Below are 16,837 nucleotides of genomic sequence, written 5' to 3'. Positions count from 1 at the left end.
CTGCAAATTCAAATAGGTTTACTGTATTTAACATAATATTTTACTATAAACACTTACATTTCATAAAAGAGGTATTAGTCTGACTACAGTGAATAAAACATTTTGTCAACAAATGTGTGCAAAATAAATCCATTTATATTCAAACAATGTCACAAAATGAATTTAACACAGTGACTTAAAGAAATAATACAGAATTTTGTACAACACAAACGTGCACCAACATGAGAGCGTCATGATGATAGCCTACTTTGGTTTAAATATCACCCTATAAATAATACTGTTCACAAAGATTTGAAAATAACTCATGTGTTGTCAATCAATCTCGTTAGTGAGCTTGAATAAATCACCATTTAGACTAAGTTGCACTATCCAAATCTGTGGGACCATCGGAGCAGACATCTTGTGTCCTGTAGCAGAGCTGGGTCTGTGATGTGCACAAATGGCACACGGGTTCAAGAAGCTTTAGTACTGCAAAGAGTATTAACAAAGAAACTTTGTATTAACAAAGAAACTTGCACAACCTGCTATAGTTGGTGAGCCTGGAGCCTATCCAGATTTAGTAGCAAATCTGGTATTTTAGCATTAGAATCTTATTTTTTCATGAAATAGACAAACAACAACCTGCAGTCGGGTAGGATTCCAGTGTAAGAGTACTGGTTGGTTTCTGGGTCTTTGAGCAATAGTGCCATCTTTAGTGTGCGTGTGCACCATACTTGATGGGAACTTGGAAGCATCAGGGGCTATCAACTTTTAGCCCCTGGGCCCCCAAACTGGTTAATCTCGCCATGTCCAGTATACAGCATAATGGAACAAGCAGAACTAATAACACTGCTCGATTTCCTGTGTTGAAATACAATTATTGTAAAAGAAACAAACAACTCTAAATAGGCTGGGGCCAATGGAAGATATTTTACAATATTTGATTTTATGTTTTGCAAATTTAACACACGTGATATATTTGATGGTATTATTAATTTATTATTACATTATTACATACTATCATTATGACATACTATCATTACTGTAATAACACACCTAGTATAAAAGTAGTGTTTTCTTTTCTCCTGCAGGCCTGTTGCTCATAGGCACAAAACACAATCATGTGACATGCGCACTCGGCCCTGTTGAGTTTGTTATGACAAGTCGAGGCCTCGGACTAAATTAGGAGCGAAGCCCCCTGTCTCTGTCTGGGCGAATCCGTGATGGAAGGCATGGACCTGGACCTGGACCTGGACCAGGATCTCATGCAGAAATTCAGCTGCATGGGTACAACAGACAAAGATATCTTAATTTCGGAATTTCAGAGGCTCCTCGGGTTCCAGCTAAACCCCGCCGGATGCGCCTTCTTTCTGGACATGACCAACTGGTGAGCGCGAGGATGCGTCTTGGCCTGCTGTGTGGTTATTGTTAGGACGGTTGGCACTGTACGGTTCTACTAGCTAGCTTTTCTAACCGGCAGTTATTCTCGTACAAAATATACATGTCGTCGGTAAAACAAGGGAAGGGAATCATAAAGGAGCGTTATCCTTCATTGTGACAGAGCCATAGCGTTTACGTTAGGTATGTTTACGTGGGTACAATGACAGCTAACGACGTTGTAGTAACGTAACTACCGTTAGCGTTAGCTGAGTCACCGTGTGTCCGACTTTTTATCGCGTGTGAGGGGACACAGTGGAAAGCTTAGCTTATAGCGCGTGATGTGATATAAATACTTATACGATAAATAAACGGTAGTGAACACACATCGAGTTCACATCGATGCTGGTGTCTGTTTATTTTGAGTGAAAACACATGAAAGTACTTTTATAAATGAACGTTAGTCGCCACTTTTGTGCAAGGTACTAGGTACTATCAGGTTAGCCGTGGTACATAACTGGTAATTAAAAGTTTAAAACTATTTCCTTACAGTATGTTAACTGCTTATTGTGTCGTCACTTTCACATTATCGACAGCCGTTAACGTAACGTCTCCCTCTTTTGACGACAACCAACTGTGGTTGTCGTCAAAAGAGGGAGTTTATTACGTAACATTTAATGTCTACTAAGTGTAGCTCAAAGCTCATCATACGTTAGTGGCGCATGTCTGGTTAATTTTTAGCTAACTGTGCCTGGACAACGTGTATTATGTATTTTTCACGTAACGTTACTGTGAATACTTCTCAAAATACAGTTACAGTGCTATACGGTGATATATTCAACGGTATAAATTGAAACCGTGTGTGAAAAACTACAGAGAAAAGGTCAAATTGAAGTCTTAATGTTTCAGCGCATGTGCAGTATTAAGTTAATGCAGGTCTATGGACGATAACAGAGAGCTATGGGCAGCAGTGGAGGGTGTAGTAGTAACACGTGATGTCGTGCTATTCTGCAAGGCGTTTCTAAAAATACAGAAACTGCTGGTTTATGCATGACCACGGGAAGCACCCATTCTTATTCTTCGAATCTCTGTGGAATTGTAGACAATATACGCATTTTGAAGCAGTCACAAAATGCCACAGAGCGACGTTATGAAGTAAATATTGTAGCACAAACATATATCTTCTCTTGTAGATTATATTTAGTCAGGGACCGAGATTTATTCCCAGGCCCTTGGTACGAGTCTCTCTTTCTTTTTCTTGAACTACAGCTTCCATGGTTATTCGACAGTATACCAATAACTATTGGATATGTTAAGGGCAGAAACAATTGATATTGTTTGTCAAAATATGTTAGAATCAGGGTTATTGCTAAGTAGGTTTTCACAGACACAACATTTGTCTTGGTGCATAACAATAAACAGGAAATAGGATTTCAAAAAGTCAATAATAAGATATAGGAAAAAAACAATAAGATATAGGAAAACTACTGTAAAAATATACACAATTGATTTGTTTTTCAAATTAAAAAGCAGTATAGTTTGTTGAAGGAATGTGCTAAATATTGACCAGAGAATGTGGCCATATGTGGCCTGAGGTTCATTCATGTCTGTGCAAACTGCAGTTGAATAACCGGGTTTCCCCTGCAAAAATCACACGTCATACTCCAATATATATCTGTACTGATCACCTGGATTTCTGCCTTTGTCCCAGGAATTTACAAGCAGCCATCGGAGCCTACTACGACTTTGAGAGTCCCAACATCAGTGCACCGGGCATGTCCTTTGTGAGTGACGTGACGATCGGCGAGGGCGAATCAGTCCCACCGGACACACCTTTCACAAAGACCTGGAGAGTACAGAACACGGGTAAGTCTGCGTGAATAATAAGACCGATCACAGAGCCGACAGCAGACCCTGAGAGTTAGAACTATTTACACCCGCAATGTCGAGTTCAGCATAGTTTTCTGTGTGTGTGTGTGTCTTCCAGGTACAGAGTCATGGCCTCCGGGGGTTTGTCTGAAGTACGTTGGCGGAGATCAGTTCGGTCACGTAAACATGGTGATGGTGCGGTCTCTAGACCCTCAGGAAATGGCTGATGTTAGTGTGCAGATGCAGAGCCCTGCCTCTCCTGGCATGTACCAGGGCCAGTGGAGAATGTGCACAGCCACCGGGCTTTACTATGGAGGTGAGGACAGACAACTTCACACACTACAAAATTGATTCATTTTCCAGCTTCTCAAATGTGAGGATTAGACTGGTTCGTGTATTCTTTTTGTGGGTAGCTAAGCGTTAGGTATTGTAGGACAGTGGTAGTGGCATTGTGTGTTACACCACGCCGTTCATTTCTTTCGACAGATGTCATTTGGGTGATCCTGAGCGTGGAGGTCGGAGGGCTCCTTGGCGTCACGCAGCAGCTGTCCTCTTTTCAAGCAGAGTTCAACACCCAGCCTCACCGCAGCCTGGAAGGAGACTACAACCCGTTCGCCTCGCCGGAGAAGAGCAAGTGCCCCAACAGCAACAACAACAGCCTCCATGATGCCAGCGGTCACATGGTCACAGAGGAACATTGGCAGGGAAGCCCCGACCAGCTGCAGCAAGATCAGAATGGACTTTCACACAACTCTGTGGATATAGTAGCAAGTAGTCTACAAAGCAATCTATCAGTAGTCTCTTATAACCAGGTAAGACATATCAAAGGGCAGGATTCTCCATATTAGTCAATCATGGTTGAGGGTGTTATCTTCAAATTTCTATCATAACTTGAAAGATTGAAAGCCTTCTATAATTAACAAAGAGATGTAATCTATAAATACAAAGTTGATTGTAAGGATATTTCTCAAATGCATTGTAGATGCATTTAAAATTGTGTGAGTAGTGGCTGCGGTATTAGATAAATCAGGTCGCTCATATTACATCCTAACCATATTAACCTGAAGCTGCAGAGACGGTAATTCCTTCCATTTTAAACTGATCTTTTAGCGAACTCTTTACAGCCACACTAGCGGATTTGTGAGGCTATAATTTGGCACAGTTGAGATTTGAGATAGATGCTAAAATGCTGATGTTGAGCATGTTATTATTTACCAGGTTTATTATGTCAGTTTAGCCTTTTAGCATGCTAACATTTGCAAATGACTACTAAACACAAAGCACAGCTCAGGTTGATGGCAATGCCATTCATTTATCAGGCATTTGGTCATCAACCAAACCTGCTATCACGGCTAAAAACACCTAATAATGTACAGAAATAAAGACCAGCGTTAGTTGTGTCGTGGATGAGTGTACAAGGCAACAGGATTGAGGATGCAAATGCAGAACAGGGCAAAGAAAGGGTGCTTTAGTAAACCAGAGTTCAAAAGAACACGCTTACAGTTAGTCACGAGAGAGTCCAAACAAGCAAACAAATCCAGAGGGTTGAGGAGAGCTGGAACACAGACATGCACAACGTGAGAAACTGGTCACATATACTGATGAGACCGTCAGAGGCAGGTGTGTCAGGTGGGGATGATTTGGGAGTCTGAGGGCATCTGGTGGACAGGTGGAGGAAGGCAGGTGGCAAGTGTCTGGAGGCAGGCCGAGCAAAATAAAAATAAGCGAGGCAGCCGTTTGAGCGGTAATTTAGCAGGTGAAATTGTACACTTCAAGACTAACTTTGTTGTTAATCGTGTCTCTTGATTACAGGGTATACAGGAGCCCTATCCCTTCGGGCACTCTTAAAGCATGGGACTTGTCACAGTGAAGCAGCACTAAACCTCTGGAGTCTGTCACACCGATGAGAGAGAGAGAGTAGCCGGTCGAGAGTGTGACGATTCAAAAACACTTTATGCAAAAGCCCAGCTACACTCTGAAGAACCAGAGGCCAACGCTCCCCGACGTGCAGCTCAACCAACATCCCACAAACCCACCGTATGCACGTGTGAATGCTAACTTAAAAATGAGTGCTATGAGTCTTTCGAGTGGTGACTTTTTTTCTTTTTTCAGATTTTCAGTTTTTTGTTTTCAGTTGTTAAGAGTGCAAAATGAAACAATGATGGCGGGGTGTGTGTGTATTTGTGAAATTGTGTGTGCATTGTGCAACCCGAAAGAGAGACTACGGAGGAAAAGCCATTTATTTTGCCAACTGATTCTCCAGTTTCTGCTCTGACTCTTGGTATATTGATCGGGTTTCTGCACCTGTTCACCCTGTAACTGACTCTAATACTATCGTCTCTGAAACAAACCATTCAATATCATTATTTGCTTTTTATATTCATTTTTTAACAGAATGGGGACAGACACATCCTTCAGAATTATATATCTTTAGCTCATTCAACATGACTGGTGCATTGTGGGCAATCATTTCTATGCTGTCGTAGAACCAGCAATTCTAAACACCTGCAATTGTACTGCACTGGAGGGAGTCGGACATTACTCTAACACAGAAGATAAAATCAGCACTGATAAGCAGAACTATTTCATTTCTCAGAATGGCTCCTATGATTTCTTTAGTAAGACTTAAAAATTGTACAGAAACATTTTCCTCTAAAGCTTTAGAATCTGGAGCAAACATGCTGAAGGTTGTTTTGTTTCCACACATGAATATAGAGTCATTGCTTTGCATCTATACAAATCTTTGACATATTAGCAGAGTATTCATTGTTAGTAATAAAGCAGTATTAGAGATTTCCCCACTTATTGTCTGAAGCTAAGAGTTAGTGTTGTCTTACATGCTTGCATTAGAATAAAAGAAATCACAGGATTAATGCACAATATGACACAAGACATTGAACTCAAGCCATACGAACAGCGGTAAAAACAACGTCGCGTTATTAAAACATAAATGTCTCTTTTCCTTTTAAAGCTGTCTTGGAGTTGCTTTTATCACATTAAGTTGAATGTATTTGATGAATGTAGAAGAGGATAATGTTTATTCATTTACCCAAAGATTTGACTTTGTATATTTGCATTGAACTGGCCGTTTTATTTATGTAATTATTGTTCTGAATATTCCCGTCTATGGTTGAAATTATGCTTGGAATGTTCCACATTAGAGTCTCCAAATTCTCTCACTGATCATCGATGAGCTTTTTAAAACACATTCGGTCCTGTTTGATCCTTTCAGACTTAACTGCACCAGTAAAAATATACAATGAAATGACGGACTTGTGTTGTTGCTGCATATTTACTCGCACCAACTGGCTGATCTATGCACTGAGCGACGCGACCTCCACGGGGAGGCCCGCACAGTTAAGTCCTGAAGGCTTTTTATCGACTCTGTGATTTTATCTCATCGTCCACAGCCAGCGTCTAAGACTCCCCCCCCGACAGGTAAACACCCTTTTTATTGAGGCTACCCATAAGCTCCGGCGCTACTGAGCTCTGACAACATTACAATAACGCAACATGTCCCCTGGATCTCTGTGCATTACCTGTTAATGACAAATATTTCTCACAGCCGTCAAAGGCATTTGCTGTCGATGCCAATTCATCATTTTGTTGTCGTCGTAATGTCTCCCTGAGGTTTCCACTGACTGCAGAATGAATCAGTTGGCATTAGAACTCATGCAACAGCACATCAATGAGGACGAGGAAGCGCAACCAGATGAAAGCTTTTCTTTCTGTGTGTTTGATGAATGTTTGTATGATTAAATTATCACTGAAAACTGAAAGTATTGGCATTTGTCTCATTTTGTTTTCACACAGAACAGCTTTTATATTTTCCTCGTGTGTTTTCTTCATTCCACACAGTCAATTATGGTTCGATTTATATACTTTTTAACCTCCACTACCTACAACATGTGTGCTCTGCTCTCAGTTTTCTTTTTGACTTTTAAATCTAACAAATTGCCGTCTGTTTGCATTCTTTAGTGATGTAATTGCATTTCAAGTGGAAATGGTTTAAGTCACTGACATGCAGCAGTTTTACCAAATGTTCTTGTAAACTGCTGTGAATGCTTTTATCCATTCACTATTTTGCTAATTTTTTTATTATGCATTTCATACATTTAACAGGGGCTTGGCAGTCTTTTATCGATTCAGGATAAAGAAACATTTAAATGAACATAAAAAGCAATCAAACAAGAAACTACTGCATAATTAAACACATTATTGACGTACGTTTCCTGCCCCTTTTTCACCATTTTTCTTCCCGCCAAACAGTAAAGCACCGCAGATGAATAAACTCAGACACTGTGCTGCTAAGTTTAAAATAAAAGCAACAGGGCCACATTAATAAGATGAGTGCATTGGTTTCTGGTGTGGGGGAGCTCTCAAAAATGCTTAAAAAAATTACGAGGGATGAGTTTTTATCAAGGGCCTATTATTTGAGAAAACTGTAGTTCAAACGGTAAACCTAAAAGAGATGGATCACGGCCAGTAGATGTGTCGGATTACCTGTTAGCCTGGAGGTTTACTGGTCAAAAGCAGTTTGCAGCTCGCCATCTATTAGGGTCTCTTGTGTCTTTCAAGCAGCAAAACCAAACTGCCTGAGGGAGCAGCGCTCACTTGACATTTGCTTACTGAATGTTAAATGTAAACAGCAAGGCACAAGAGATATATTGTTGAGTATTGAGGTATCGAGGCAGCACAGTAAACGCAAGGTTAGCTGCTTGAATGTTTCTAAAAAGCATCAGTAACTTGAGGTAGTTCTTGTTTTGCACGCAGTAGAACTTTATGGATAACTTCTTTTTACTTCATCAACTCAAACTAGAAGACTTACTATACAGGTTGTGAGCAGGTTGCTAAAGCTGTCATTCTAAAGGTGATTTATGTGGGTGGATACACATGCAGCACTTTAGAATATTTCAACACGACCGCACAACCTCTACTGTTTAGCTTAAGCAAACATTTACACACTCTTGCTTTCTCTTTGCGTCTCTTGCACTCCCTCTGTGTACCAGTTATTTAACTTCTCCCCGATAATACCTTTCAAAACTATGACCATTAGTTAATCTCAGGGGTGTTGTGCTGTCTGGATTCCATATGTCCTCGCATAGCCGGCCTTTCTGGTGTCGTATGAGTTCAAGCTGAGATCAAGCCCATAAAAACACACCACAGTGAGATATTTCAGTTGATCCTGACACATTATGACAGAACTTAGCCTTTATATGTCACTTCCTGTCTATTCATCTCTGTCCTATAGTCTCCAAAAAGCCCAGTGTTGACTGATTAGAAAACATGTTTTGGACCATTTCTTCACCAGAATTCACTTTCCTCAAGCTTGACTTCAGTGGAAAGCTACTGTGTGCAAACAGTGTGCTAATCCTCTAAACAATGGATACACTTGACTTGAGTTTAACACTTCATAAAGTATTGAGTTTCACAGCTCCTCTGGTTTAAATTCATCCCAAAATAGTCATGAATTATTTCTCCACCTCTCACACAGAACGGTGAACTTTGACAACTATTAGTGGAGCAGATTTAGATAAGATGCATTTATCTTCAACAGCTTTACAAAGTGTGGATATTATCTTTAAAAAAATGCCATTTTTTAATTGCTCATGAAAACTCTTTGTGTTTTTATTTAGCTTGTTCACCGGCAGTTAAAACTCACCATGTTTGTTTGCTGAAGGAACTCTCTGTGAATACTGCCCCAAGTCATTATTAAGTCGGCACTTGGAGCAACCTCCCTCACTTCAACACACCCTTTCTTTCAGAATTGATATGTCACGAAGGCACTGTGTCCGTAATTAGTCAAACTCATACTGCTTGGACCACGAGTCAAACAAGGTTGTCTCGATAGCCGGAGTGGACAGACCTGATCCAGCTGTGAGCGCCGGGTACGAGAAAAAGATTACATGCAGCAATTCCTCACCTGAGGGCGAAATAGATACAGTCTCCGCAGGACCTCGACTTTAGTCCACACCTAAACTAAGAGCCAGGCAGAGCCGAGAAGAGGCCTCAGCATTGGAAACTCTACTGAACCCAACACTGACAAGGTAAGACAGCAGTTCACAGTAAAACTCAACATACTTCTACTACTACAGCTACAATACTACCACTATTACTACCACATGATAGTACCTGTTACTAACGCTGCTACCACCACATTACCAGTAGTGGAAGAAGTATTCAGGCCATTTACCCGAGGAATCGTAATCATGAATAAATCTAGCACTTGTTATTGAGTTTCATTGTAACTTTATTGTGTGATTGTTTAGCAATAGTTTGTATCTTGTGCTGTTGTTTTTAATGAATTTTATTGCTGAGTTTTGTGTATTCTAAAAGGCTCATCTAAGCACAGGCGTTGAAAATGAGCTTATGCCATAAATGCTGTAGTATGTGGCTTTGGTTCATGCTATACACTTGTCCCTGTACAAATACACATTCAATTAAATACACATCATATTAGGCCTTTTTCACAGCAGACATTTTGACACATCACAATAGTCAAGGCACAGGTGTGAGTCATATAATGAATTGGGGGTCCTCGTATTGTGCATGCTGGCTCACTGTCACCCACTTTCACAGCTTACTGGGACACTTGAACAGAACATCGTTCATGTTATTTGTGACACCTGTGCTTTTCACACTATACCAACTCAAATGTCTGCTGTGAAATATCCAAGTGTCCTGCATTTAAAGTTTTACTACAGTTAAAATAAATAAATGATCCTCATACATTGATGATTTGTTTAATGTAGAATATTGGCTCACATCATCAGATGTTGGTTATAATTATTTATTATTTTCACATCTATTATTTTCTTTCCACCACTTCCTATTACTGGAATTACTTCTACTATTACTACCCCAACAATTATGTGCACTGCAGTTATTGCTGCTACTGATGTAGCTGTAATGTATATTAAATATTTCTGTTCCCGCTATCTCCTCTACAGTCATTAGGACTATACGAGCTGACTATTCTGCCACAAATGCTACTGTTCTTGCCAATTTCTTTATGATCCTATAGTACTCGCAATAATTGATGAGTTCACTTTCTTTATAATGATGTCTAGACCACTAAATCAAATAGTATTGAAAGTGATGAATTTCAAATTGGGATGCAGACAGTAATCAACTGTAGTTAACGTCGCCACAGTTTTCTCCACAGTAATTTCCAGATAATGCACCTATTTATAATTGGATAAATGGCAATAATCACATTTTGTACAAGAAAAAACATATTCCGACGAGCTGATTTGATGAATCAATATTTAACATGAAGATAAAATGAAAACTGTGTGTATAAATATGACTTACATTACTTTTCTCTCTCTTCTTTTACTGCCACCCTTCAACCTGTAAGGTTACACACACACATGCATGCACACAGGCTCATACAGACACAGCTACATATCGACATTTTGCTGAACAGTCACAGAAAAGCTAAAGGCCTGTTGTTAAACACCTTTTGTCCTAAGAACAGTGAAATGCAGGGCAGCGATGAATGACCACAGCTTTTCATATCGACAAAATACCTCTCATATCAGTTTGGCTGCTATCTAACGAGGCGTAAAACACAAATATGAGTCTACAAATAACACACTTGTTTTCACGAGCGTACTGCTTTCATTTGAACACACACACACACACACACACACACACACACACACACACACACACACACACACACACACACACACACACACACACTTGTCTCAGGGAGAATGGATAATCTAGAAGAGCAAGTTTTTGCTAAATTGGTAATCCCTGCAGGCGAGGAAATAATAGTTGAGACCTGTGTCCAGACATCTAGACCTTGCTCCTTGTTCACACAGACTCAGAAGTGTTTAATGTGTGGTAATCCTGCAGTGGTCTTGGTAATGTTGGCAACAGGCAGTAAATAGCATAAATATGTCATTACTGTCATCGTTGCCTCCTCTATTGTCCTGCATAAAACACTTAAATCAGTTATTTATAGCTCTGTTTTGTTAACAAAACTCCAACAGCAGTCCAGCTTTTGAGAAAATCCTAATCACACCACCTCGCTCCATGTGCCATTGTTTTGGACTGAGGAGCAGTCACCTGATCAATCAACCTGTCAGTACTTCAGCACAGTCAACAGTCACAGTAACCTGTGAATAATAGTGCATTTTTTTATTTGTTTTTATTTAAATGTCACATATATTGTGGCTGAAAGCCAAGCTGATAAAAAGCATTTTCTATTAAATAGAGACATATCACTTGAAATGGAAACAGGTGTATGATTTTGTCATACAGCACCACTCCCAGCCCGGTGAGCTGTTCTCTTACTCATACCACGATGAATACGCTCCTGCTACTTATCCTTTATCCACATGTTAAATGTGTCCCACCCTTTATGCTCTATTCTATCAAGCTTCTATTTTGCGATTAACTTACGATCCATCTTGGTGACCTGATTTTTCTAAAAGGCACTGGGTGTTGCACTGTGATAGTAGCAAAATGTAATCTCGTGCTTTTTGGGAATTACTGTAAAACTGACAAACACATTCCTTTCAACTTATAGTTGGAATTTCAAACAAGGCTTTGATCGTCCTTTTCGTTATCTGCATTTAAAGGTGGAGTAGATTGCTTTCTGATATTGTTGAATGATGTTGAAAAAGGTAAGGCTGAACTCGTTAACCTGGTTTATTTCAAACATGTACCGGTAGTTCATGAGAGAGTCTGAAATGAATTCTTACAGGTGCTGTTTTAAAAGCAGAATTTTTGAGCAACTATTAAACACATAAAAGGACAATGTGACTTCAGTGAATCAAGCCACCACAAAGGCGCAGGTTTGCAAAGCGGGAATGACAGATTCCTTATTTCAAAGTAAGTCCCAGAGAAGTAAATACCATGGAAGAAATGTATGTTTACTTTAGGATTGCTTCTGTTTGGATATTGAACATTTGTATATGGAAGCATCAATGCAGCTTTGTCAGTGTCACTGTTGAAAATGTCAGGTAGGGTGTAAATCGGTGATGACACAGATGACATTTTATGACAACAGTGCTTTCATCTTCCAGTGTTAAGCAAACATGAGCATGGGGAGTCCAGGCTGTGAACACACAGGATGCACTGCACACTCACCTCTCAACATCAGCCAACCCCACACCGACGCCAGGATGGCCTGGCCGGATGAGGCGGAGGACATCAAACCGCCACGCAGCTTGTTGGGGTTGCCTGAGCTCAGCTGGCCGGGGGTCTACCTCCCCCGCTACGACAGATTAGCTATAGAGGAGAGCTCCTGGATGCTGAGGGTGACAGAGACCCCGGCTCCTGTTGCTCCTCCCTCCAGGACACCAGAGCCCAGCCCAGCCAAGCCCAGCCAGCCCCAGGAGCCCCCCTCTGAGATGGAGGGTCAGGTGGAGGAGCGCTGTCTGGAGCAGGTCCAGACCATGGTGGTGGGAGAAGTGCTGAAGGATGTCGACACGGCTTGCAAACTGCTCAACATTGCCCCAGGTAGGATAGGATGCAACTCGTTAATGTCACATTATTATCAATATACATTTCAATAGACAAACCTGCTGCAGGAAGTGTTGGCAGAAGTTGTAGTCTAACAAAATAAACCCTTCAGACGCCATCATTTGTTTGTTTGCTCTCACATCAACATCAAGAGCTGGTGAGCACGAGTCCCGGCCCACCTTGTGCAAACATTTCTGTTGGTAGACGATCATCTTCGCTTCTTATGAACTTCTTGAGCAGTTCTAGTGCAAATAAAAGCATCTTTTTGTCACCTGCCTAGTTAAACCTTTTACATTTCTATACCCCCACATTTGTGATACAGGTTTTATGTTTAAAAGATGTAGTTTTTAAACCTAAAATTATATTACTTAAGTAAAGCAACATATCTGTTTCTCCTACGAATGTCCAGCATTACGAGTGATCAGTGCGCCGGCGCTAGCCCCTGCAGTGCAGAATCTGATTAAGCAACAAAACTACTTGGTTTAAAATAAGAAAGTTTCTTATATAAAATAAGTATATTTGTTACATAACTTATGTTGGCGACGTTACTTAAGTACGGAAGTTACATCACAAAACTAAAGTAAAATAAGTCAATACTGAGTTGGTTTTCCCCTGAGACATGGACAGCGGTCTCCTGGGTGAAAGTCCTGTGTTTGTTTGACCCATCGAGCACTTTATTGCTCTTTATATTACGTGATCTGACTTCCTCAGAGGCAGCCCTGCATCTCCAATTACCTGGGTTATATTTGAATGCATGACGGTGCATTACTTTTTGTAGGAAGAAGTATGAACAGTAATTGCAAACAGCCTGCGGTAAGTCACTAAAGCCACAGAGGAGGAATCTTACAAACTCTGGATACCAGAAAAAAACAAAAACACATGTCTGTTAGTGACCTAATGAATTGTTTTCATTGGTGAAAATAATGTCATCATTTAAAGTCTGAACATTTGGGGCGCTGAGTAAAAATACATGCCTCGTCACTCTGTGCTTTTTCCTCTTTAGACCCGCTGGACTGGAGCTGTGTGCACGTTCAAAAGTGGCTCCTCTGGACCGAGCACCTGTACAGGCTGCCGCAGGTCAGCACCATGTTTCAGGAGGTGAGCGGGAGAGATCTGTGCTCCATGACAGAAGCAGACTTCAGGCAACACTCCTCGCAGTTTGGAGACATTCTGTACGCTCATCTGGACATCTGGAGATCTGGTAAGAACAACGGGAACGCAGGGGGGAATTAACCGACATCAACTCTGCTGATTGTGAAGCAAATGCAGTGTGACCAAGAGCAAATTTAAGACTTTGCTTTATTCTGCCTGGTGTAAACTACTATATCTTTTCTTTTCTTTTAGCTGCAGCAATGAAGGAACGTTGCCCACCAGAAGACACCAAATCTGGTAAGTTCTTGGTTATAACTACATTTCAATAACACTAACAAAAAACAATGGTTTCACTGAATAAAATATTGAGGTTAAACAAGTTGAAGTAACATCTGATCTCTGAATATCTCATATGTCAGCAGATGATGATTCCTGGTCAGATGTGATACGTAACTACCCCAGCCAGCCCATCCACCTGTGGCAGTTCCTCCGAGAGCTGCTCCTCAAGCCTCATAACTACAGCCGCTGCATCCGCTGGATTAACAGAGAGAAAGGTAAGGTGATACAACAATATATGGTGTTAATTTCTGCTGTAAAGTTGGCCATTTTAACATAACGGTCTATGGGGATTGACTCGCTTTTGGAACCAGCCTCAAGTGGCCATTTGAGGAACTGCAGTTTTCTGCACTTCAGCGTTGGCGTCATTTCATTGGAGGTTGCCTCTTGTTTGGCACAGAACCCGTCCTAAAACCACAACTTGTCGTTTTAATGCTTGGGTGTCGACGGACACCCAAGCAAACAAGATAAAACAAACGAGATATGTTGTGTAAATTAGGGAGTTTTAGAGGTGCGGGTAGGCAGATTTTCCTACCTTTGGAAAGAGCCTGTTAGCTGTTTCCACAGGGTTTCCACTCTTTGATGCTAAGCTAAGCTAACAGTCTGCTGGCTGTAGCTTCATATGCAGCATACAGACATGAGAGTGGTATCGATCGGCTCATCTAAGCCTTGGCAAGAAAGTAAATAAGCTTACTTCCCAAAATATTGACTCTCTTGTTCACTTAAATTAATCAAACCAAGTACATCTTTATTTCTTCTGTTCAAAGGGATTTTCAAAATAGAAGACTCGGCTCTCGTAGCCAGGCTATGGGGCATCAGGAAGAACCGCCCAGCTATGAACTATGACAAACTGAGCCGCTCTATACGCCAGTACTACAAGAAAGGCATCATTCGAAAGCCTGATGTATCACGCAGACTGGTCTATCAGTTCGTCAACCCCGTATGATGAAGAGGATCGGCTGATCTGAAGACAACGAGCTGAGGAGGAAGATATATGCTGGACATACAGTCGGAGTGACATGAACTCTGAAGCCTGTTTGTTCATTCTAATGTTTCATTTCAATTGTAAAGACTGCCTACTGAACTATGCACTCCTGCCTATCATCACTCTACTTTATTATTCTTAACAATGATTTTATTTGGTCTTTATCACTCTTGTTTGAAATGTAGTTTTTTGGTGTGATGTTTGATTTCTCAAAAGGATCTTTCTTCTTACTATGGAAAACATTTGAAAGAAATAATAATAATTTACTTTTATTGTTGAAAGTTAGATGAGGGGATTGATGTTTGCTCTCATTTCCGCAGAGTACTTGTGCAGCTGGAGCCAGCCATCGGCTAGCGTAGCTTGGCATAAAGACTGGAAACAGCTAGCCAGCTTTGTCCAAAGGTTTTAAAAAAATAAATCTATATATGAGCACCTCTAAAGCCTCTATAAAGAGCTTCAGGGGTGCTGATAGGTGAGTTTTGATCTCTTTGGAAAGAGCGAGGCTCCAGTCTTTGTGCTAAGCTAATCTAAGCTAACCAGCTGCTAGCTCCAGCTACATATCTAACATTGTGGGGTATCAACTAACTCTTGGCAAGAAAGCGAACTAGCATAATTCCTCCAAAATTGTCACTATTCCTTTAAATTCTATTTTTTAAACATGGGCACTTATTCATATTCCCATTCAAGTGTCAGTAGTCAAAAGTTGCAGAGCAATGCAAAGTGAATATCTTTAAACCAGCCTTGATGGATAATCCTTTTTACATTTATATCTTTGGGATTATGTTCAGGATCCAGAATAAAGAAATATATTACCAAATGCTGTCTTTTTTTAAAAGTAGAAAAAAATGAATAGTATAAATCACATGCCGAGTCCATACAAAAAACACACGGACACTTGTTTCCCCTTTCAAACCAATATCGCAATATTGACACCATCACAACAAATTTGAGTCGGGTTTTTCATCACCATCATCATTATTATCTGTGATCATAATCATCTTTATGCATATTTAAATGAACTTCTTGTTACATCAAGATGAACAGGCACTACACCAGTTAGGAGATAAAAGTACATCACTAACTATGAACATACATCTTCTAGACCGCTAATATAGGGTTTCCACAACATGAGCTGCTGTCCCCTGTGTGCATAAGGAAGAGATCAACATAAAAAAGCATTTACATGTACACCTTTTTACTGCCTCAACATGGTCAGGTCTCATTTTTCAACTCAACACAGTTGTACAGTTACAATAGAATATAATCTTTAAATTACATCATCATATACAAATCTGACAGCGTGGGATAACGTCACGCTTTTATGATACACTGACAATTCCATTGCAATGAAATTCATACGATATGGTACCTATTAGTTAATATGTTTTCCATTGCTGTTATTTTAATGAATCACATTTACATGTATAACACTACATTTTGTCTTAATAGTCAATCACTTGCATTTTTTTTTGTTACTTTTTTTTTTCTGTTACATTTACACAACTCATACACACTGGATGATGTTTTCCCCAAAAATATTAACCTGGTAATGTGGATTTATGTGTTTGAACTTGTGTGTTTAATGCATGTGTGTATATATATTTGTAAGTATATATCTGTGTGTGTGTGTGTGCATACGCACGTCAAGGAAGTGGGACAGTTTAATGATAGTAGTCCTTTTTGCTATGCTGGACAGCTTTACTCTAAGACACAACTTGT

General features: G+C 40.3%; 2 protein-coding genes across 2 annotated transcripts; both read left to right on the top strand.

Annotated features, from left to right (window-relative positions):
* The first annotated feature begins 1,119 nt into the window (after nucleotides 1-1,119).
* Nucleotides 1,120-7,004, top strand: LOC142957738 (protein ILRUN-like). The gene is made up of 5 exons (XM_076099715.1): nucleotides 1,120-1,366; nucleotides 3,068-3,222; nucleotides 3,344-3,541; nucleotides 3,712-4,037; nucleotides 5,038-7,004. Exons 1-5 carry the CDS (start codon nucleotides 1,203-1,205, stop codon nucleotides 5,071-5,073), a joined length of 879 nt encoding a protein of 292 aa, XP_075955830.1. The 5' UTR covers nucleotides 1,120-1,202; the 3' UTR covers nucleotides 5,074-7,004.
* Nucleotides 7,005-12,272: 5,268 nt separating this feature from the next.
* On the top strand, nucleotides 12,273-16,154 carry LOC142957726 (SAM pointed domain-containing Ets transcription factor-like). Its single transcript, XM_076099689.1, has 5 exons — nucleotides 12,273-12,702; nucleotides 13,709-13,906; nucleotides 14,050-14,094; nucleotides 14,217-14,351; nucleotides 14,901-16,154. The coding sequence occupies exons 1-5, from the start codon at nucleotides 12,279-12,281 to the stop codon at nucleotides 15,077-15,079; spliced, it is 981 nt and encodes a 326-aa protein (XP_075955804.1). The 5' UTR covers nucleotides 12,273-12,278; the 3' UTR covers nucleotides 15,080-16,154.
* Nucleotides 16,155-16,837: the final 683 nt, after the last annotated feature.

This window comes from Anarhichas minor, unplaced genomic scaffold (genome assembly GCF_050575085.1).
Source record: "Anarhichas minor isolate MPS153535 unplaced genomic scaffold, ASM5057508v1 ptg000003l, whole genome shotgun sequence".
Lineage (NCBI taxonomy): Eukaryota > Metazoa > Chordata > Actinopteri > Perciformes > Anarhichadidae > Anarhichas > Anarhichas minor.
Note: the sequence above shows the minus strand (reverse complement) of the source record. Positions and strands in the feature narration are given on the sequence as shown.